This window comes from Ctenocephalides felis, unplaced genomic scaffold, assembly GCF_003426905.1.
Source record: "Ctenocephalides felis isolate EL2017-DRISC unplaced genomic scaffold, ASM342690v1 CF-g0.4_SCAFFOLD_01604, whole genome shotgun sequence".
NCBI classification, from domain to species: domain Eukaryota; kingdom Metazoa; phylum Arthropoda; class Insecta; order Siphonaptera; family Pulicidae; genus Ctenocephalides; species Ctenocephalides felis.
In genome coordinates, this window is record NW_020537758.1 from 9415707 (window position 1) to 9437331 (window position 21625).

Sequence of the window (21625 nt, forward strand, 5' to 3'; positions counted from 1 at the left end):
TGTCGGAATCAGCGCAGGCCAATGAAAGTGAGGGTAAACCTTTTGATTTCGATTTAGCCAAATCGCTTTTAGCTGATGCTGAAGGTTCAAAACAAGTGCTTCCAAGACTTCATGACATTGTTATAAGAAGGATGAGCAGAATGCTATTGAACATAAACTTAAACAGTCCGCTGAGGAGATGCAGGAGGTTTTGACAAATTTTTTGCAGGTAAGAACTAAAAATTGAGAATGAATTTTTTGCATAACTGAACATTTTGGCATACCTTAGAAAAGATTGATTGAGTAAGTGCGGGTACGAATTTTCGTCGACGGAATGTTTTTTTCAATTTTTCAAAATATTTGTTTTTTTTGCTCCTTCATATTACTCTCTGCTTATAATAAGATAACATAACACATTTATTCATTAATAGGCCAATAAATAATATATGAATATTATTATATAATTATTATATATATTTTGGTTTAAGCGGTACTTATTTTAGGGGCGGTGCGCGCGTTGCGCTTTAACCTCGATCGACGCGTCGTTTCAGGTTAACAATTCACGCAGCTTTATGCGAAAGCCCGGACTTTAGAAAACTACTTTATTATTGAGTATAGACTTATTATTAGAGAATATTGTTTGGTGAATTCAACTAGCACCTTTTATTAATAGATGTAACTATTTTTTTTACAGAAAGTTTGTAACAAAAATTGAATTCAGAGCAAAAACTAGGCATTCTCTGCAAAAAATCGAAAATGAAAATTTTTGCATTACTTCACGTTTCGAATGTTTCTGAACATTTTGGCATAAATTATTATTAAAAGCTCCATCATTACCTACTGCTAATTATGAATTTTCATTTAAGGGTTCTTTGGACAGCATGGTGCGTTGCGCAATCGATTCCTGCCCAAGTATTTTATCATCACACGAATGCTACCAGGATTTGATCAGATCGGGTCAACCAAGAGCCTTAATCAGTTCAGATTTTGTGAAGACTGTTATTGTCGACCAGGCTGGTGCAGAAATAATGAATCGCGTCAAGTAAGTTATCCTTCACCATTGATAATGGTAACTTCAAAATAGTATAATCAAAATATATTACTGTTTTTTTTTACAGTGAAGTCAATCTGTCAATGGCAGCTCACGTTTCCGATCGTGTAACTGATGAAGTTATGGAAGCTTTATCGAAAATTCAGCGGGTTTTAGCGAATCCTAACAGTGGACTGGATTTGTCTGATATGCTGGTTCGGCCGAATACACCAGATGTGCTCAGGCCTCGAGGACCTACACCAACTGTTCTTAGACGACCTATAGACACATCACCGACGGTAATTATAAATATTTTAATAATAGAAAAAATTACATATCGGACAAGAAGCAAACTTTTTTAATCTGCAATTAGTTAAAATATATCTTTAATTGTACATGATGAAATTAATTTTTTTTTTATCATTGTTGGACTGTGCAGAAACTGGAGTATTTGAATCTTGTGAGTAACTAAGCATGTTTAGTAACCAATGATAATTCCACAAAACAATGCAAATAGTTTCATGTTTTATAACATAAATATCCTTTTATTTTTCTGTTTTTTTTTCTAGGCTACTCCACATATGATGTCCAAACGGAAATCAGTCCACGGTCGCAAACTTCGTCCAAAATCAGTCCTGGACGGTCTTGGAGCCTTTACAGCAGATTCGCATTTTAGTTCCTCCGCAGGCGGAGGAGCTCCTGATTTGCTTCCGAAGATTTTACAACAATCGCATGATAGATTGGACAGGGTTACAGAGCTGCCGAGTAGTTCACATCAGCTTCAACATTTGGTTAAAGGTAATAGAAAATAAATTTATATCTTATATATAAAATACTCGTGACATAAACACAAACCTCCGAAACGGCTTCACCGATTCATACCAAATTTTATATGCGTATTCAGTAGGTCTGAGGATCGTAGGTAACTATCTGTTTTTTATACCCCTAAGTGATAATGGTTCTCTTAATTTTTTCGAACGATTTTTCATACGACCCAAAATTTTCACTTTTTTATCACTAACACCTATTTTTTATAGCTTATTTTTTTTGGAACGATTTTTTTGCTTTTATTTTTTTTATAATGTGACATTAAAAATACATACAACTCAAATTTTTTACTTTTTTATCACCAACCTATTTTTAGGCATAATTTTAGTTCAGATATTTGATCTTGAAGAAAAGCTTAAATTTTTCTTTAAAATAAAATTTATTATTATTAATGGTTGCTCAATCCTAATGTTGTTTTAAATTTTAGGGTCGAATTTTTTATTACAATTTTTTTTATGCGGAATTGATAAAATATATACAAATCTTCAAATAACTATTTATTTTGATCAAGTGTTATCCAGACCTAACATTTTTTTAAATTTTTTATGAATTTTCTTTATTTTAATTTTCTATAATTTGAAATTGAAAAATACATGAAACTCTCTTTACTTCGCGCTACAATTTATTTTTATCAAGGGTTATCCAACCCTATTTTTTATATTTTGGAATCAATTTTCTTTTAGTTTTAATTTGATTTTTATTTGACATGATTTTAGTTGAGATTTTTTTGAGTATATGAGAATGTTTAAAATGTTACTTTAAAAATCAATTTATTTTTATTAAGGGTTGTCCAACCCTAACACATTTTTTCGATTATGAGGTAACTTTTTTTATTGTATTTTTTTTTTACTTCAAAATACTATTTATTTTTATCATGGGTTGTCCACCCTCAATATTTATTTAGATTTTGGAACCAATTTTCTTCATTTCAATTTTCTATAATTAAAAATTAAAAAATACCTGGAACTCTTTTAACATAAAAAACTGTTAATTTTTATCAACCACTTCTAACTTTTTTTAAAATTTTGGAATCAATTTTCTTTCAATTTCAATGTTCATAATACGGAATTAAAAAAAGCACACAACTCTAAATTTTCACCCTCGTTCCACAAATCTCTATTTCATAATAGCCATTTTAGTGATCGAATAATTTTTTATCACGATTTCAGTCAGAAAGTATTTTTACTGACCTTAAACGAAATTTACTTAAAATAAAACAATTTCTTTTTATCAGGGGTTATCCACTTTGTGAAAATATTTCTCGTTCCGCACAAACAGTACATAGTTTATAAATGGTTTGCATAAAGAGCCATTTTTGCAAAAAAAAAGACAGAGAGATTGAATATTAAAATCTGAATATACAACAGTGTTTTATAGGGAACTATAGGTACCATACAAATCTATGGCAAAGCTGTAAAATTTTTCTCTATCTCAATTTTTTTTTCAATCTTAGTGAAATCACTGGACATGCAACATAACATATAATTTAAAAAAAAATAATTATCGGATTTTGATTCGCAATTCAAAATTTAATGAATTAATAAAAAGCGCGGTAATAATATATCAAAATCTTGAAACGTTAAATGTGCCAATCAGTTTCAGAGTAGGTTGGCACTTGCAAAGACATATTAACGGACATTTATATGTGGTGTGCTTTGCAGTGGGTAAACTATTCATATGTTTTTTTCTTAGCTGCTCCTTTCACTTAAGCACTACATTTGTAGTCAGTTTGTTACTTGTATACTAAACATTTTATGGTAGAAATATTTTTATGGTAAAACAACGTTTGCCGGGTCAGCTAGTATATATTTAATTATTATTTCTAGGTCGTCCCAAACGTGCAAAAAACAAAGCCCCAACCCGACCCCTCGTAGCCTGCCTAGATGGAAACAACAGTACGTGCAGCGAATTAGGCGAAGGACTAGATTCGTTCTTCCCGCCGTCTTCGGCGTCGGCTTCGGTGTCTTCGGCGACTCCTACGCCTTCGCACACGCCTCCGATGATTGCAGGGTCGCCTACAACCAGCGAGGGCTGCTCCACCCTTTCTTTGGCCGAAAGTCTTAAGGACGATGGAACCGTTTGCAGCAGCAGCGAAGCAGTCGATGGGGATGAAGGAGGAGTTAGGGATAGGACACCGACTATGGATTCTGGGGTGTTCGATGTTAAGAAGAAAAGTTAGTAGACAAAATGAACACACACATGGCCTTATAGAAGTTACTGAAATAGGTTGTCAAATATCTCCCTTCCGCCTTTTTGTATTATAAACCAATAGCAAAAAAGCGGAAGGGAGATATTTGACAACCTAATATTACGGACTTACGACAAGTAGTTTAATTCTTAGTTTGAGAAAATGAGTAGTTTTTTTTGACGTTTGTTAAAATTAAAATTAGACGATTTACTTGGCATAACAATAGAGTACCTGGTCTTAATAAACATTCTAAAGCATTATAGTACTATGCAGGGCCGGTCCTGCCTTGCATGCGATGCATGCAAAAAATGCGGGCGCAAGTCTTAGGGGGCGCTAAAACGAGTTTCGGAAATTAAATTTATAATATAATAGGTTGTCAAATATCTCCCTTCCGCCTTTTTGTATTATAAACCAAGAGCAAAAAAGCGGAAGGGAGATATTTGACAACCTAATATTATTTATATTTTTTATATAATTATTTATATAAAGTCTAGAATACTTAGTACATTATAATAAACAATCTAACTTAAGTAGGGATACAAAAAGCACATTTATTTTGCAATGTGATATCAGTAGAAACAATTAATCGATTAATAACTCTGCAAATTAGTAAATAACAGCTCTGTTTTTTGCTTAATCTACTTATTCAATATTTTCTCAGTTTGAAGTTACCGTGGAATCGAAAAAGAAATTATCTAGTGTTCAATCCCGTAAGCGCAAACCTACGGAAGATTAAATTAATTATTGGGCATTATTGATGAAACATTGCGAGCTGATTTAGTTAAAACGAAACTTTTTAAAACATATAAACAAATTATAATCGGGAAAATATAAAATGGGGAGTCAGTGCTTAGAAAATGACATATTTATTCCGGGAAATTAAATTGTAACTTTTTTTTTATTTGCAAATGTCTGGCTTCCGATGAATTTTGAATGTTGATGATATGTGGTTAGGGTTATGGAAATGGAACAAATATGAAAAATGGAAGCAAAATTTACTTTGGAACAAAAATCTTAAGTCTTGTTTTGTACCTAGTGGTGTCCATACTCTAAATTTAATAATTATTAACTATACAGAAATAATACATATCAAATATAATAAGTTTTTTTTTAATATAGTTAGAAATGTGTAATTTCTATGCATTTTTTTACTGATTTTTTGACAATACTTCTAAAATACGTTAAAAATTTAACTTCAAAACTGATACTCTGAATATGACCGGAGGGCACGGATAAATACAATTCGGATCTTTTGATATCTGTTTATATTTTGGATATTGTAAATAATTAAATTATTGAAAATTAAATTAAAATTTAAAAAATCCAACATGAAATACGAGTGTTATGATTGAAAATGAAAAGCTAGTTTTTTTTAGCTCTCTTGGCATGATTTGCTCAATAGAATAACTCGCATAATAAATAAGTAAAATGTTTCAAAATCCAAATATTAATATTGCACATACGTTAAAAATAATTGAAAATTTAAAAATATTTGATTATAATCAACCCGCGAATCGCCTCGATTTTCTAAATAAATTTAAAATCAACCTATTTTATACGGTTTTAGATTATATCTGTTTGTTTGTGTACTAAATCCAGAATAATTAAAAATTAATTTTTAAAAAATATGTAAATATTCATATAATTTTAATGACAAACTGTTAGAACAGTTAAAATTAATAGGGGGGGGCGCTATAAAAAAAGTCAAAATTAGACTTTTGATCGACGTTTTCTCAAAAACGCCTGAACCGATTTCAGAAATTTAAAAGCTATTTGATGTATCTCGATGAGGACTATCGTTTGTCAGTTTTGTGTTTTCTTTGTAATTTGAAAAAAAGTGTTAAACTTTTCGACCACATTTAATCTCAAACTACCGAACCGATTTTAAAAAATCAAAAACTGTTCGAAATATATTATTTGGGAATGATACTGATTAGTTTTAGGTGAAAATCTACCGAGCCGTTTTCTTGTAATTAAATGTTGAAAAAAAAATTAAGACGATTTTTATGAAACTTTTTTTGGCGATATATATCATGGTCTTATAGAACTTCTGAAATATTACGGCCTTACGACAAGTAGTTTAATTTTTAAAATTCATCAAAGTTTGAGAAAATGAGTAGTTTTTTTGACGTTTGTTAAAATTAAAATTAGACGAGCATACTAAACCATTAAAGTCCTACGGAAACTGGTTCAATTATAAAAATTATTGATTTTTGAAAATTTGCTCTTAGAAAATACTCCGAGTTAACGCGTTCGTTTGTTTTCAATTATGTGTAATAAATCCACTCGGAATACTTTTAATCACTCATGAATTAATTTATATTTCATTGATTAAGTCGATTATTTACACATATCGAGAAGTTCATGTAACTTGCCTCAAGTCAAAATACCAATACCAACTAGTTATTTTATCATTTTTTCTAGATGTGACGGATTTGATAAATTCGCAACCACGATCTTTATCAATTGACAACTTAGAAAGTCATTCTCCAGCATCGGGACGGCATTCTTTAGGAAGTTCGCCTATTAATGTGGTATCCAACGCCTTTCTGTCTCTCGATTGCAAAGGTAGGTAACAGCTAGTATTTCTCGCTGTAATTAGTATATTAATACTAATATTTTATTTATTTATTTTGCAGTTTTGGATGACAGATCTTCTGCACATCATAGATCGGACGATACTTCTAACGACAGCGCGAGTAGCACTACGAAAAGTACTGAGACGACTGTTACCAGAAATGGTAGGACTCGAATACATATCTAACTACTAACTGGATGTTGCATGAATTAGAGTATTTAGTTGTAATCAAACATTTAGAAAGAATTCATATACTAACATTTTAACCATTTTACATATGCATAAACTAGTGGTGTATGGCATCGTGCCTTAAGGCAATTTGCTGGAGCTTCGCTTCCCGTACCGTAACGAAATGTTCGAGGAATTTTAAATGTTTTCAAATAGATTATTATAAGTACTGTTACTTTAATTTTTATTATTTTAAGACGAAATATTAGGTTGTCAAATATCCGCCTTTTTGTATTAAACCAAGAGCAAAAAAGCGGAAGGGAGATATTTGACAACCTATTATAATAGGTCCTTTAATAACGTGATCGATTTTTTAAGGATTTTTGGACCCACCCCTTCCCCCTTGTTGATACGTTGTGATATTTAAAATTACACCCCCTTTTCCAACAAACATCACGAGTATTTTTAGTTACGAGAAAAAATCGTAAAATTATTAATTTTTTTTGAAAGCGTTTGATTTTTTTTTTAAAAATAGCTAAAAAATAAATACATGTGATAATTTACTATACACCTCCCTGTCCCACGTGATAATTCGTGATTTCGTAAAAATCGAAAATATTTTTTTTTATAATTTTACGTTTCAAAGGTTTCTGAACATTTATGTGTGTGTGTGTTCGGATACAAATTTTTGTCGACAATTTTGGAAACACGGTTCAACCGATTTGAATGATTCAAAAAACCTGCCGATTAGTGTTTTATTCAAAGGCAGGTCCAGCCGTTTCGGAGATACTAGGCAAAAAGTGCCAAAAACGTTCATTCAGTTTTTGAGAGAACGGAGCATCCGATTTGAATTATTCAAAAAACATTATATTTGCATTGATGAAATGAAGAATTGATTAAATTTTTGGTTAGGTAGGTCCAGCAGTTTCGAAGGTATACAGAAAAAAGTACCAAACAAAGATATTTGGCGGTCAAAAATGATCACTAGACGTGTGCACATCAAATTATCAGATATTTTACGGAGAATTTCAAAATGAGTACTGATTTTTTTTTACAATTTTTTTGGGTTCCGTACCAAAATATTTAATTTTTAAAGTTAAACCAATTTCAAAATTCTCAAAAGATTTTTTTTTTCAAAATTTTCAAAAATTTACAAAGTTTATACGTTATATATAACCTTTAAATTTACAATTATGTTTAAAAATGAATGTATTTTATATGCGTTATTCTGCTCGTAAGAAATATATCCTCAGATGGATTCATTTGGCAATTTTTGTTAATGTATATATTTTTTAATTACAATATTTATTACAACTGTTAAATAATTAACATCTAGTAATATTGATAAATAATAACATAAATTTAAATAAATAAGAGAGCAAAGGATAGAAATTACATGAAAATAATATCCGTAATATGATGATTTAATATAAAATAAATGCAAATAATAATAAAAATAAAATTAATGAATAATATAAATAAAATTTCTGAATAATAAAATAATACTAGAAAAACAATAAAATATAACAAAATAACAATAATAGAAATAGTGAGATAATAATAATAAAAAGAAGAAGAAGAAGAATATTAATGTTATTGTTAATATAAACATTCTTAAGTGTTTTATGCTATAACGTCGTCACTGTATATTAGATGAGCAATAAAATATATAGTATTTATAATTATCTATTTGAAAATATTTAAAACAATTATTAATAATCATTGAACAATATTTACTGATTACTGGCTTTTTTCTTTCGAATATTTAATTGTGGTACGGGAAGTTCCAGCAATTTGCCTTACGGCACGAAGCCATGCACTAATAGTTAAAATATGTATAGAAATTAAATTTATGTAAAAGCATGTTGTTTGTACTATAACCTTTTGCATGCTACTAATGTATGTTTTTGCTTTTTTTAAAAAAACCTTATTAATCAATATCGATTGATATTCTTTATAACAATCTCTTTAATCATTTATTAACTACATTAATTTCTATGATTTAGTTCGTAAGATTTTGTACTGTAGCACTTAATATACTAATCGCATTAAATATACAGCTTCGTAATTGTAAGAAATATATCCTCAGATGAATTCATTAGGCATCTCTTGTTAATGAATACATTCTTAAGTGTTATGTTGTTTTATCTATACCATGTTGTTATCCATAAATTGAAAAAAAAAACTCAGTATTCAATCTAATACATGTGTGTTTTTTTAGTTTAATGTATATGGCAACTTTCACTAGTCATCAGAAAATCAAATCATCGAATCGAAATTCATGGGGCAATTCTGACGTAACAGAGCTCATAAAATAGCGTTGTCATGGTAATGATCTCTCATGTTTGTTCTTGGTATTGAAAATTATGAAAATGTCTATACATTTGCCTATCTATGTATTTTACATATAAACATGCAAGGAAGAATCTTATGATAACTGCATCATCTAGAATTCTGTTATCATAACATTATTCCTTGCTTGTTTATATGTAAAATATTTTATTAAATAGATAGGCATTTTCATAATTTTCAATACCAAGAACAAGCATAAGAAAGCGTTGCCATGATAACCATGTTCCTATGTATAACCATTAGGGAATGCAATACCGGTATACCGGTATATCGAATTACCGGTAAACCGCCCGATTTTTCGACGGTATTTTTACCGGTATTTACCCCAAAAATACCGGTCATTTCGGTATTTTTACATAAGCGCTATTTGATACATAATACACTAAAGTTTATATTTCTCGGAACAAATTTATCTTTAAATTCCATAATCGCATAAACAGCTATATCTTCAAGTGATTCTATAGGATAAACAAATGTCAAATATTATCTCAACTCGTCATTAAACTGAATATTTATTGCTTTACTAAGGGCTTCATATCATGTTACAATAAATAGAATTGGACTGATAGATAATGATGTTTGTTTCATCTTTTGTAAAAATGTAACGGTTTTTTAAAGTGATATTTGCGCCAAAATGGTTGTCAAATATCTCCCTTCCGCCTTTTTGTATTATAAACCAAGAGCAAAAAAGCGGAAGGGAGATATTTGACAACCTAATATTTTATATCATACTGATTACCCCTGCGTAATCTTTATTTTTTTTCTTACTTTATACATAATAATTATGATAATTACTAAATATTTTTGCTTCTTATTACAATTATAAAATATTATTTTTCGAAAACGTTTCGAAGTTTGAAAATACTATAGAAGCATCACGTTGTTTTAAATAACAATACTCAACAATTATAGTAACTTATTATTTATCTCGACAAAGTATACGATCTTAAATTAGTGTAGAAAAATATTTTTTTTAAAATATTGGAGATTATGCTAATTTAACACATCGGATACAGACAATACAGTTTATTATAATAATGTAATATGACCTTTTATGAGTTTTTGGTCTTTCTTACTCATAAGTTTGTTTTTGGTGAAAAGTACTCAATATACTCGATAGTGATAATGAATTAATTAAATGGGATATAATTTTGTTAAATTATTATTTAAAAAAATAAACGTACTGTTTTATTTTATTGTTTTTATTATGTAGTTGAATATAGTAGTAGTTGTATATACATTTATAGTTGTACTAGTAACTTTCAATTTTGTTTACGTTTGTTTAAGATAATAAAAATACCGGTAATTTACCGGTATTCCGGTTTTAAAACGAAAAATTACCGAAATACCGGTATTGAAATTTTCGATCGGTATTGCATTCCCTAGTTGCTACGACAACCATGTTTCCATGTATCCATGTATCAACCATAATTACCATGTTTCATTTTAACAATCATTTCTGTACCATCCACCACGAATCAGGTTCCCATTGCTCAGTGTGGTCCAGGCCAAATCAGACAAGTGTAAAACCTAGGCCCTGGTCAGTTTCTGGTGCCGACAGACAGAATACTGACTTCCAATTCTACGATGAGCAACTATCACCGTCATCTCATAATAATGACTCACTGCTCATGGACGGCATGGATAATGGTAAAATATAAAAAGCCACAGTAATAAGAAACACATTATTTCATACAAACATTCGAAATGCCTTTTTCCTGGTGTGTCTGTTAAAATGGTGTGTTATTTTTATAGAATTGACTGGTATCAACAAAAATATGGTCGGTACAGCAACCGGTGGTAGTATACTGGGTATTAGTCCTGGTACGATTGGGACAAGTCTGGTTGGAGGAAGTATTGTTGGAATTACGCCTGGTATGTAATAAAAATTTTATAATAACAATATCATTATGTGCTGATTTTTTTTATTTTTTGTTATTTTATAGGTGCTGCTTTAGAACGACGAAGTGTGAAAGAATTGGCTGCAGGTTTGAACCGTATTGAAAACCCTAGAGGTACTTAAAAAATGATTTTATCATTGTTAAATATATTTTCATAATTATTTTTTATTTATATTTCATTTATTATTTTTTTCGATTTTTGTTTAGATTTGCCTCCAAAGTCTTTAGACAACATACCACGTAAATCAATTTCTAAAAGCAAATTGATTACATCCAGGTTTGAGGTTTGTTATCATTTTTTTTTAATTTCTTTATTAACATTAGTATTATTTTTATGTTTATATTTTATATATTTTTAATTTTATTATTAACATTTATAATATTAATTTTTAGTTAAAGAATTATTGCAGTTTATAGGTTTTTTTTGCTAATTTTGTCGACGATGTTTTATCGACGTTTCGAATGATTCTGAATCGAATGAGACCAAATTTAGAAAAAGTATGTGCGTGTGTGTACATGTGAGCCTAAATTCAATCTGTTGTCGTCAATTTTTAAAAAACGTATTGCAACATTATCTTGACGATTTGCAAATTTTTTTTCACGATTTACAACATTTTTAGACGATATGTAACGTTTTTAGGCAATTTTCAATTTTTCAGACAAATTGCAACATTTTTAGACGACCTGCAACATTTTTAGATGTTCTACAATATTGTTAGACGATTTGCAACATTTTTAGACGATTTGCAAGATTTTTAGACGATGTGCAACATTTTTAGGCGATCTGCAACATCTTTACATGATCTACAACATTTGCAACATTATCTTGACGATTTGCAAATTTTTTTTCACGATTTACAACATTTTTAGACGATATGTAACGTTTTTAGGCAATTTTCAATTTTTCAGACAAATTGCAACATTTTTAGACGACCTGCAACATTTTAGATGTTCTACAATATTGTTAGACGATTTGCAACTTTTTTAGACGATTTGCAAGATTTTTAGACGATGTGCAACATTTTTAGGCGATCTGCAACATCTTTACATGATCTACAACATTTTCTGGAGATTTGAAACATTTTTAGAATATTTGCAACATTTTCAGAAGGGTTTTCTCATTTTTAGACGATTTCCCACATTTTTAGATAATCTACACAACACTAAGACGATCTGCAATATTTTTAAACAATTTGCAACACTTTAAGACTATCTGCTCCATTTTTAGACGAACTGCAACATTTTTAGACAATCTGCAACGTTTTCACTCAATTTGCAATATTTTTAGACAATCTGGAACACTTTCTGGTGATTTGCAACACTTTTAAACGATTTTCAACACTTTCAGAGAATTTGCAACATTTTTAAACGATCTACGACATTTTTAGACACTATGCAACACTTTGAGAAGATCTGCAACATTTTTAGACAATTTGCACTTTTGAAGGGTTTGCATCCCTTTTAAACATTTTTTTTTCAGACAGCCTGCAATTTTTTTAGACGATTTGCAACATTCTCAAAATTTAACTTTAATTTTACTTTTAAAATATTTTCAGACGTTTTGCAACACTTCCAGACAATTTGCAACATATTTACTCAATTTGCAACATTTTTAGACGATTTGCAACATTTTCAGACTTTTTGCAACATTTTTAGACGGTCTGCAACATTTTTAGAGAATCTATAATTCAGACTATTTACAATAATTTGCAACACTTTGAGACGATCTGAAACATTTTTAGTCGATCTGCAACATTTTTAGACGAACTTCAACGTAATTTTCAAATAATCTAAAATATTTTCAGACTATCTATGACATTTTAAAATTTTCTAAAGTCATTTTAAGACTATGTAGAACATTTTCAGACTATTTAGAACATTTTCAAACTTTCAAGAATTTTTTTAGCCTATCTAGAATATTTTTAAGCAATCTAGAACATTTTAAGACTATCTGGAATAATTTCAGATTATCCAGAACATTTTCAGACAACGTAAAATATTTTCAGTCTTAACAAAATACCTTCGGTCTTTATTTAAATGACAAATGTGAATATTTTTGCGTTTTTAATAAAATTTAATTAGTCTATATCAACATCCTAAAATATTATAGGCCTATCTATGGAAAGTGGTTTAATTGTAAAAAATCATGATCGATTGGAATAATAGATAGATAGCTTTGTTATGTTATTATTTGAATTTAAATATATATATTTTTTTAGGAGACTCTGGCTGAAGCATTACAACAACCAGCAAAAAGATCTGTAACTCGACATAGTATAGTTCGTGACAACCGTGACTCAGTTGATGTATGACACTCCTGTACATCATTCATTATTTATGGCTTAGTTTAAAATTAAAATCTCAGTATTTTTATAAAATTATGTTTCTCATAATCCTGCTTTAAAATCGCTGGTTCGAGCTGCATTGGTAAAAGTGTTCTTTTGCTTGGAAATCAAGAATGTTGATTCAATCTCATATGATGCATCACGAGATAGTTAGATACATTCCAAAGGTTATATTTTATTCATTGCTTTTAATTGATTTTTATTTATATGTCTCTGTATCGGTCACAATAATAAAAAACGATAATTATCATATGTAAGAGTTAACAAGTCAAATTTAACAAGTAGGTGCTGTACTGACGGACAACAAGATAGAAATTATATGAAATAAATAGTATAGTAGAATAAATATAAACCTAAATATTCGACTTCATCATAGTTTTTCCCAAGAGGGAAATTCTTCAGTTGCCAAATTTTATAACTATAATACTATTTAATGGTTTTTTAATAATAAAAATATATTTTTATTATTGTTTACTGCTGTACAGTACCTCTGATCTTATGTCATGTGATGTGATATTTTGATATTTATTTAATAAATTCTATATTAATTTAGATGTAATATAGAAATTATACTGGTTTTATTAGTGAATATACGAAAACTATTCTTAATATTCTTTGAACCTGTATAGAGTTGCCCTTTTATAATTACTTTAGCCTATTATGACTTATATTTAATCAAATAAAAAGAACTACAAGAATAATGATATTTTATTTTTGTATATAAATTTATCCTATACTTCCTGTAATTTTACCGATTTTTTCATTTATTTATTGTCTATAATGTAAATATTATCTTGAAGATGTATTCATTTGTTTAGTTTTTAAATATTTTATTATTTACCATTTGTTTACTGAGTTATACGATTTTATAGTTTGGCGATTTTCTTCGTCATGATTTTGTTCCAAAAGTTAATTTTTGGTAAATGCGGTTGTATAAAGAATTTTATAAGTTTTTTTATTTATATTGAACAAAAGTTATGTGTTTGAACAAAATTTTGCACAATCGAAAAACGCGCAAACAATTTATTTGCAAAGTTATACGATACGATTTTATACTTTGACGATTTTTTTCGTCATGTTTTTGTTCCAAAAGTTAATTTTTGGTAAATGCGGTTGTATAGAGAATTTTATAAACTTTTTATTTATATTGAATTATTTATATTGAAAGTTATGTGTTTTAATAAATTTTAGCACAATTGCAGTCGAAAAACGCGCAAACAATTTATTTGCAAAGTTATACGATACGATTTTAAAGTTTGACGATTTTTTTCGTCATGTTTTTGTTCCAAAAGTTGATTTTTGTAAATGCGGATGTATAGAGAATTTTATAAGCTTTCTATTTATATTTAACAAAAGTTATGTGTTTTAACAAAATTTTGCACATTTGCAGTCGAAAAACGCGCAAACAATTTATTTGCAAAGTTATACGATACGATTTTAAAGTTTGACGATTTTTTTCGTCATGATTTTGTTCCAAAAGTTGAAAATTGGTAAATGCAGATGTATAGAGAATTTTATAAGCTTTTTATTTATATTAAACAAAAGTTATGTGTTTTAACAGAATTTGGCACATTTGCAGTCGAAAAACGCGCAAACAATTTATTTACAAAGTTATACGATACGATTTTAAAGTTTGACTATTTTTTTCGTCATGTTTTTGTTCCAAAAGTTGAAAACTGGTAAATGCAGATGTATAGAGAGATTCATAAGCTTTTTATTTATTTCAAACAAAAGTTATATGTTTTAACAAAATTTGCAAAGTTATACGATACGATTTCAAAGTTTGACGTTATTTTTCGTCATGATTTTGTTCCAAAAGTTGATTTTATATTTATATTTTAGATAACATTATTAGACGATGTACAACATTTTCAAACGAACTGCAATTTTTTCAGACTATCTACAATATTTTCAGGCTATTTGCAATATTTTAGACAATATGCAACTAGTTCGTAGAGCATTTTCACACTATCTAGAACATTTTTAGATTATCTAAAAAAATTACACAATCTAAAACATTTTCTGATTGTATCTAGGACATTTTAAAATTATCTAAGGTCCCCTAGTTTTAAATTTGAATCGAAATTTTGTAATTTTGTAGCTATGTATTGTACACTTTTTGCAAAAAAAAATTAAAATGTTTAATAAAAGTACTCAGTATCAATAAACAGTTAAAATATTAATCAGAAGAAGTGATTAAAACATATAAGTAACATAAATAACTATAAAATCAAATAATAAATATAATAAGTATATATTTGAATTTAAAAATAACGTTTTAAAATTTTGTTCCCATCTTTTATCTATGCTTTTGTTTCTATCAAGTAGATGGCATACAGTGTCTCATCTATATTTACGTTTTTCAGTCATCTTCGGATTCGTGATTGGTGTGTGTTTATAACCTCACAATTTTATATTCATAATTTAAAAAAACACGTGTGTGGTTTTGTGAATAATAATAAGAAAGAATATATGATTATAACTAAGTACGTGGTAAATCCAGATATTATATAGTGTGCTTAACTTATATTTAATAATAAGGAAGTATTTAGAAACTTGGTTTGTGTACTAATTTAAGTTAAAGTTAGAGTAGTAATAGAATCTAGTAGTAAGAAAATGCTTCAATATCCATATAGTTTTAGTATAATTCATAGTCATCCATAATTGTTGAAATTCATAGTTTTATTATTATTTTAGCAATGGCTGAGGTAACAGTAAAGAAAGAAAAGAAGCACAAGGTGAAAAATTTGGGAGAAAGACAGAAAACCGAAACATTCCACTTAGAACCTTCTGAGAAAAAACCTCAATTAGATACTTCACAATGGCCATTGCTGTTAAAGGTATATACATATAATACAAATATATATATGTATATATATATATATATATATATATATATATATATAATGCATTACAATTTGCATTGTGATTTACTGGTAACTTTTGTAGAACTTTGATCGCCTGAATGTCCGTACTAATCATTACACACCATTGCCCTATGGGTCTTCACCGTTGAAGCGTGAGCTTTCAGAATATATCAAATCCGGCTGTTTGAATGTAGACAAGCCTTCAAATCCTAGCTCACACGAGGTCGTGGCTTGGATTAAGAGGATTTTGAAAGTGGAGAAGACTGGACACAGTGGGACACTTGATCCTAAAGTAACAGGTAAGGAAATGATAATTGACATTGTTATTTATATGAAAAGTTATATACGGTTTTTATTATTCCAGGATGTCTTATTGTTTGTATCGACAGAGCTACTAGATTAGTCAAATCTCAGCAAAGTGCTGGTAAAGAGTACGTTGCTGTTTTTAAACTTCATTCAGCAGTAGAAAGTGTTGCAAAAGTACGTACACACATGCACACACACATCTATTTTTATATTTATCATTAATGTTTATTTTGCAATAGGTTAACCAAGGTTTAGAAAAGCTACGTGGTGCCTTGTTCCAAAGGCCCCCTTTAATATCAGCTGTAAAGCGTCAACTACGTGTAAGAACTGTCTATGAATCTATCCTGCACGATTATGATGCAGAGCGCAACATGGGAGTATTCTGGGTCAGCTGTGAAGCCGGTTCCTACATCCGTACAATGTGTGTGCATTTAGGTTTAGTTTTAGGCGTAGGCGGTCAAATGTTGGAACTCAGACGTGTCAGGTAAAATAATACTAAAAAAATATCCTCCAAGGTTTCAATGAGGCTTAAAATATGTCTATTACCACCAGGTCTGGTATCCAAGGAGAGGAAGAAGGCATGGTGACAATGCACGATATCTTAGACGCACAATGGTTATATGAGAATCACAAAGATGAAAGTTACTTGAGGAGGATTGTTAAGCCTTTAGAAGTACTTCTAGTTCGTCATAAACGTATCATAATGAAAGACAGTGCTGTGAATGCTGTTTGTTACGGTGCCAAAGTTATGTTACCGGGCGTCTTGAGGTATGAAGATGGAATCGAGATGAATCAGGAAATTGTTATTGTTACTACTAAGGGAGAAGCTATTGCATTAGGTAAATATTATTTATTTATAATTTCATACATATATATATATATATATATATATATATATATATATATATATTATAAACATAAGGCTCATGCTAATATATTACAAATTATATTACATATTATTCAATTTATTCATTTTTTTATTATTTCTAGTTTTCTCATAATTTTATAAGATTTTTTGTCAATTGATTTTTATAGTTAGGTATTTATTTATTTTTTATTATTTTTAGTTAATTTATAATTATTTTATCAATTTATTTTTTATGATTCGAGTATTTATTTATTATTATTTATCTGAACATCTATTATTTCATTCATTTATTTATTATTTAATTAGTTAATTAATTTATTTAGTTAATTCATTTATTTAATTTAATTTTTTAATATAATTATTCAATAAATTTATTTAAATAATTAATTCATAATTTGATTTATTATTTATTTATTTATTAATAATTTATATATTCATTCTTCAGTATTTATTATATTTTATTTTATCTAATCATTATTTAATTCATTTATTTGAATAATTCATTTTTTATTCATCATTTATTTGATTTATTTATTATCCATGATTTATTTACTTTATTTATTTAGTATTTTTTATTATATATTTAATTAGTTTTTTGTTCATAATTTATTTTTATTTTAAATTTAAGTAATTAACTCATAATTTAATTTATTATCTATTGGATTATTTATTTTTTAACTATATATTTATATATTCATTCTTCAGTATTTATTATTTTTTATTTTATTATTTATTTAATCATTATCATTTAATTAATTTACTATTTATTAATTTCATTTTATATTTAATATTAAATTATTTTTTTATTTATCATTATTCAATTCATTTATTTAATTAGTTAATTAATTTATTTAGTTAATTCATTTATTTAATTTAATTTTTTTAATATAATTATTCAATAAATTTATTTATATAATTAATTCATAATTTGATTTATTATTTATTTATTTATTAATAATTTATATATTCATTCTTCAGTATTTATTATATTTTATTTTATCTAATCATTATTTAATTCATTTATTTGAATAATTCATTTTTTATTCATCATTTATTTGATTTATTTATTATCCATGATTTATTTACTTTATTTATTTAGTATTTTTTATTATATATTTAATTAGTTTTTTGTTCATATTTATTTTTATTTTAAATTTAAGTAATTAACTCATAATTTAATTTATTATCTATTGGATTATTTATTTTTTAACTATATATTTATATATTCATTCTTCAGTATTTATTATTTTTTATTTTATTATTTATTTAATCATTATCATTTAATTAATTACTATTTATTAATTTCATTTTATATTTAATATTAAATTATTTTTTATTTATCATTATTCAATTCATTTATTTAAATAATTAATTATTGGATTATTTATTTATGTATTTAATTATTTATTTATTCATTTTTTATTTTTTTATTTATTTTTTTATTTAATCATTATTATTTAATTAATTTAATATTTATTATTCATCATTATTTAATTCATTTGTTCAAATAATTAATTCTTGAATTATTTATTTATGTAATCATTTATATATCAATTTTTTATTATTTATTCATTATTTTTTATTTAATTTATTTAATTAGTTAATTATTCAATTAATTTTTTAATATTCATTTTTTTATTTAACATTATTTAATTCATTTATTTAAATAATTAATTTATTGATTATTGCATTATTTATTTGTTATTTAATTATTTATATATTCATTTTTTATTAATCATTAATTATTTTTTATTTAATTTATTTAATTAGGAAATTAATTAATTTAATACTTATTCATTAATTCATCTATTTATTTATTATTTTTTATTTAATATATTATTCAATTAGTTAATTAATTAATCAAATATTTATTTATTCATTATTTATTAATTCATTATTTCTTTAATTTATTTATTATTTAATTCCTTAATTTATTTGTTTTTAAATTAATTTATCTATTCATCTATTTTTTATTCATTTAATTATTTCATTCATAATTTATTAATTTATTTGTTTATTATTTAATTATTTTATTCATTATTAAAATAATTTTTTAATTTATTTTCACCAAATTAATATTTGTTTTTTATTTATTACTTAATTTCTTATTTATTTATTCATTATTTATTCACTATTTCATTAATGTAAATATTATTTAATTAATAAATTTATTCAATATTGACTTATTTTTGGTTCATTTATAATTATTCTTATAAGTGATTTATATATTTATTTTTACTATTTAATAAGTAGTATTTATTAAGTATTTATTATTTAATTAATTATTTATTTTTAATTAATTTATTCTTAATTTTTATTTTTCATTATTTTTAGTTAATTTATTATTTTTATGTTATATTTATTCCATTATAAGACTTTATTATTTAAATAATTAATTTATTATATATTTAATATTTTAGTTGATTTATAAATATTTTTGAAAATATTTTATTTTCATGATTTAAGTATTTGTTTATATAGTATTTAATTCACATATTATATATTTATAATTAAATTTATTTTAAGTTTATGTTTAGTTAATTTATAATTACAATTAAAATATTTTATTTAACAAATTCATAAGTACTTTTTCATTATAAGTATTTATACAAAATAAGCATTTTGTATGCCAAATTTAATTAAAACTCTTGTTTATTAAATTTTTTTCTCCAGCAATCGCTCTAATGACCACAGCAACAATGATGTCATGCGACCATGGAGTCTGTGCTAAATTAAAACGTGTGATAATGGAGCGAGATACATATCCCAGAAAATGGGGCTTAGGACCTAAGGCATCACAAAAGAAGTCTTTGATAGCCGCAGGAAAATTAGACAAACACGGAAAGCCAAATGAAAACACACCAAAGGAATGGCTTACTGGATACGTAGATTACAGGTAAGGAAATTGATAAAAGTAATAATGGTAATAATGGATTAATTTGATTGATAATATCTAATGAATTAAATAATTATGAATAAAAAAATAAATATTAAATAGAAAATTAATTGAATAATAAATAGTAAATTAAGTAAAAAATAATTAAAAAATAATAAAAAATAAAAAATAAAAAATGAATATTCTTATAATTTTTATTATAAATAATTACATAAATAAATAATTCAAGAATTAATTATTTGAACAAATGAATTAAATAATGAATAATAAATATTAAATTCATTAAATAATTAATTATATAATAAATAATAAGGTTGTCAACTATCTCCCTTCCGCCTTTTTGTATTATAAACCAAGAGCAAAATAGCGGAAGGGAGATATTTGACAACCTAATAATAAATTAAATAATAGTAAATTAATTAAATAATAATGATTAAATAAATAATAAAATAAAAAAAATATTTGCAGTATTAAGAAAGAACCGGGGGATGAACAAGAGGCTTCTCAATCAGCTACTAACGGGTCTGAAGAACCTACAAAGAAAGTAAGTGTTCTTTATTTATTTATTTATTTATTCATTTTACAAGCCGTCGGTATAATAATATTATTATAAGGCTTAAGTCAATATTTTACAGGTTTAATATAATTTAATTCATTATTAGCTATTTTATTACTTATTTATTTATTATTTAATTTATTTACTATAAACTTATTTATATTTAGTTAATTTTAATTATTTTTAAATATAACTAGTTTGTTTGTTGCAAGTATTTTTTTAAAAATTTAATAAGTATTTTAATAATTTTTACAATACTTTTATAGTATAATTATTTTATTTAACAAATTTTTGGTTATTTTATAATATTTTAACAAATTTAAGTGTTTTATATTATTGTTATTATTATTATTATTATTATTATCATTTTTATTATTATTGTTAAGTATTTTTACAATATAAGTTGTTTTCTTTTACAAATTTTTAGGTATTTTGATGAAGGAAATATTTTGTTTCACAATTTAATTTTTTAAGTGTTTTTAAAATATAAGTTTTTGGTTAACTATTAACTTCTCGTAGGGTAAGTTATAGTAATCGCAAAAAAATCGAAAATGAAAATTTTTATATATCTTTACGTTTCAGAGGTTTCTGAATATTTTGGCATACCTTAGAAAAAATGGATGTATGTGTGTGTGTGTGTGCGTAGTATGTATGTGTGTGCGGATACAAATTTTCGTCGACGATTTCGGGAACACGGATCAACCGATTTGAATAATTCAAAAAACATTCGATTCGTATTGATAAGGAGACGTGCTGATTAGTT

General features: G+C 26.3%; 2 protein-coding genes across 5 annotated transcripts in view; both read left to right on the forward strand.

Annotated features, from left to right (window-relative positions):
* Positions 1 to 6: 6 nt before the first annotated feature.
* LOC113373323 lies at positions 7 to 13701 on the forward strand. The gene is made up of 12 exons (XM_026613632.1): positions 7 to 208; positions 846 to 1021; positions 1098 to 1308; positions 1579 to 1807; positions 3664 to 4011; positions 6450 to 6593; positions 6665 to 6766; positions 10606 to 10773; positions 10879 to 10998; positions 11070 to 11138; positions 11232 to 11308; positions 13244 to 13701. The coding sequence occupies exons 1-12, from the start codon at positions 179 to 181 to the stop codon at positions 13334 to 13336; spliced, it is 1767 nt and encodes a 588-aa protein (XP_026469417.1). The 5' UTR covers positions 7 to 178; the 3' UTR covers positions 13337 to 13701.
* A 2072-nt stretch (positions 13702 to 15773) lies between these two features.
* Positions 15774 to 21625, forward strand: part of LOC113372995 (H/ACA ribonucleoprotein complex subunit 4) — a 32164-nt gene continuing 26312 nt past the window's right edge. The window contains exons 1-8 of one of the 4 annotated variants that reach the window (XM_026613330.1): positions 15774 to 15905; positions 16067 to 16209; positions 16319 to 16535; positions 16601 to 16716; positions 16782 to 17026; positions 17095 to 17381; positions 20084 to 20306; positions 20775 to 20850. In XM_026613330.1, the coding sequence (XP_026469115.1) occupies positions 16069 to 16209; positions 16319 to 16535; positions 16601 to 16716; positions 16782 to 17026; positions 17095 to 17381; positions 20084 to 20306; positions 20775 to 20850 (1305 nt within the window). In that variant the 5' untranslated portion in view covers positions 15774 to 15905; positions 16067 to 16068. Of the gene's footprint in view, positions 15906 to 16066; positions 16210 to 16318; positions 16536 to 16600; positions 16717 to 16781; positions 17027 to 17094; positions 17382 to 20083; positions 20311 to 20774; positions 20851 to 21625 lie in introns of those variants that run through there. The other 3 variants (XM_026613331.1, XM_026613333.1, XM_026613332.1) reach the window with 3 other exon arrangements.

Bases quoted from the DNA above. Each gene is read 5' to 3' on its own strand.
- LOC113373323 (XM_026613632.1), top strand. From the start codon at position 179: ATGCAGGAGGTTTTGACAAATTTTTTGCAG. The intron at 1,309-1,578 runs GTAATTATAAAT...TTTTTTTTCTAG, and splicing joins CTATAGACACATCACCGACG to GCTACTCCACATATGATGTC. The intron at 1,808-3,663 runs GTAATAGAAAAT...TATTATTTCTAG, and splicing joins GCTTCAACATTTGGTTAAAG to GTCGTCCCAAACGTGCAAAA.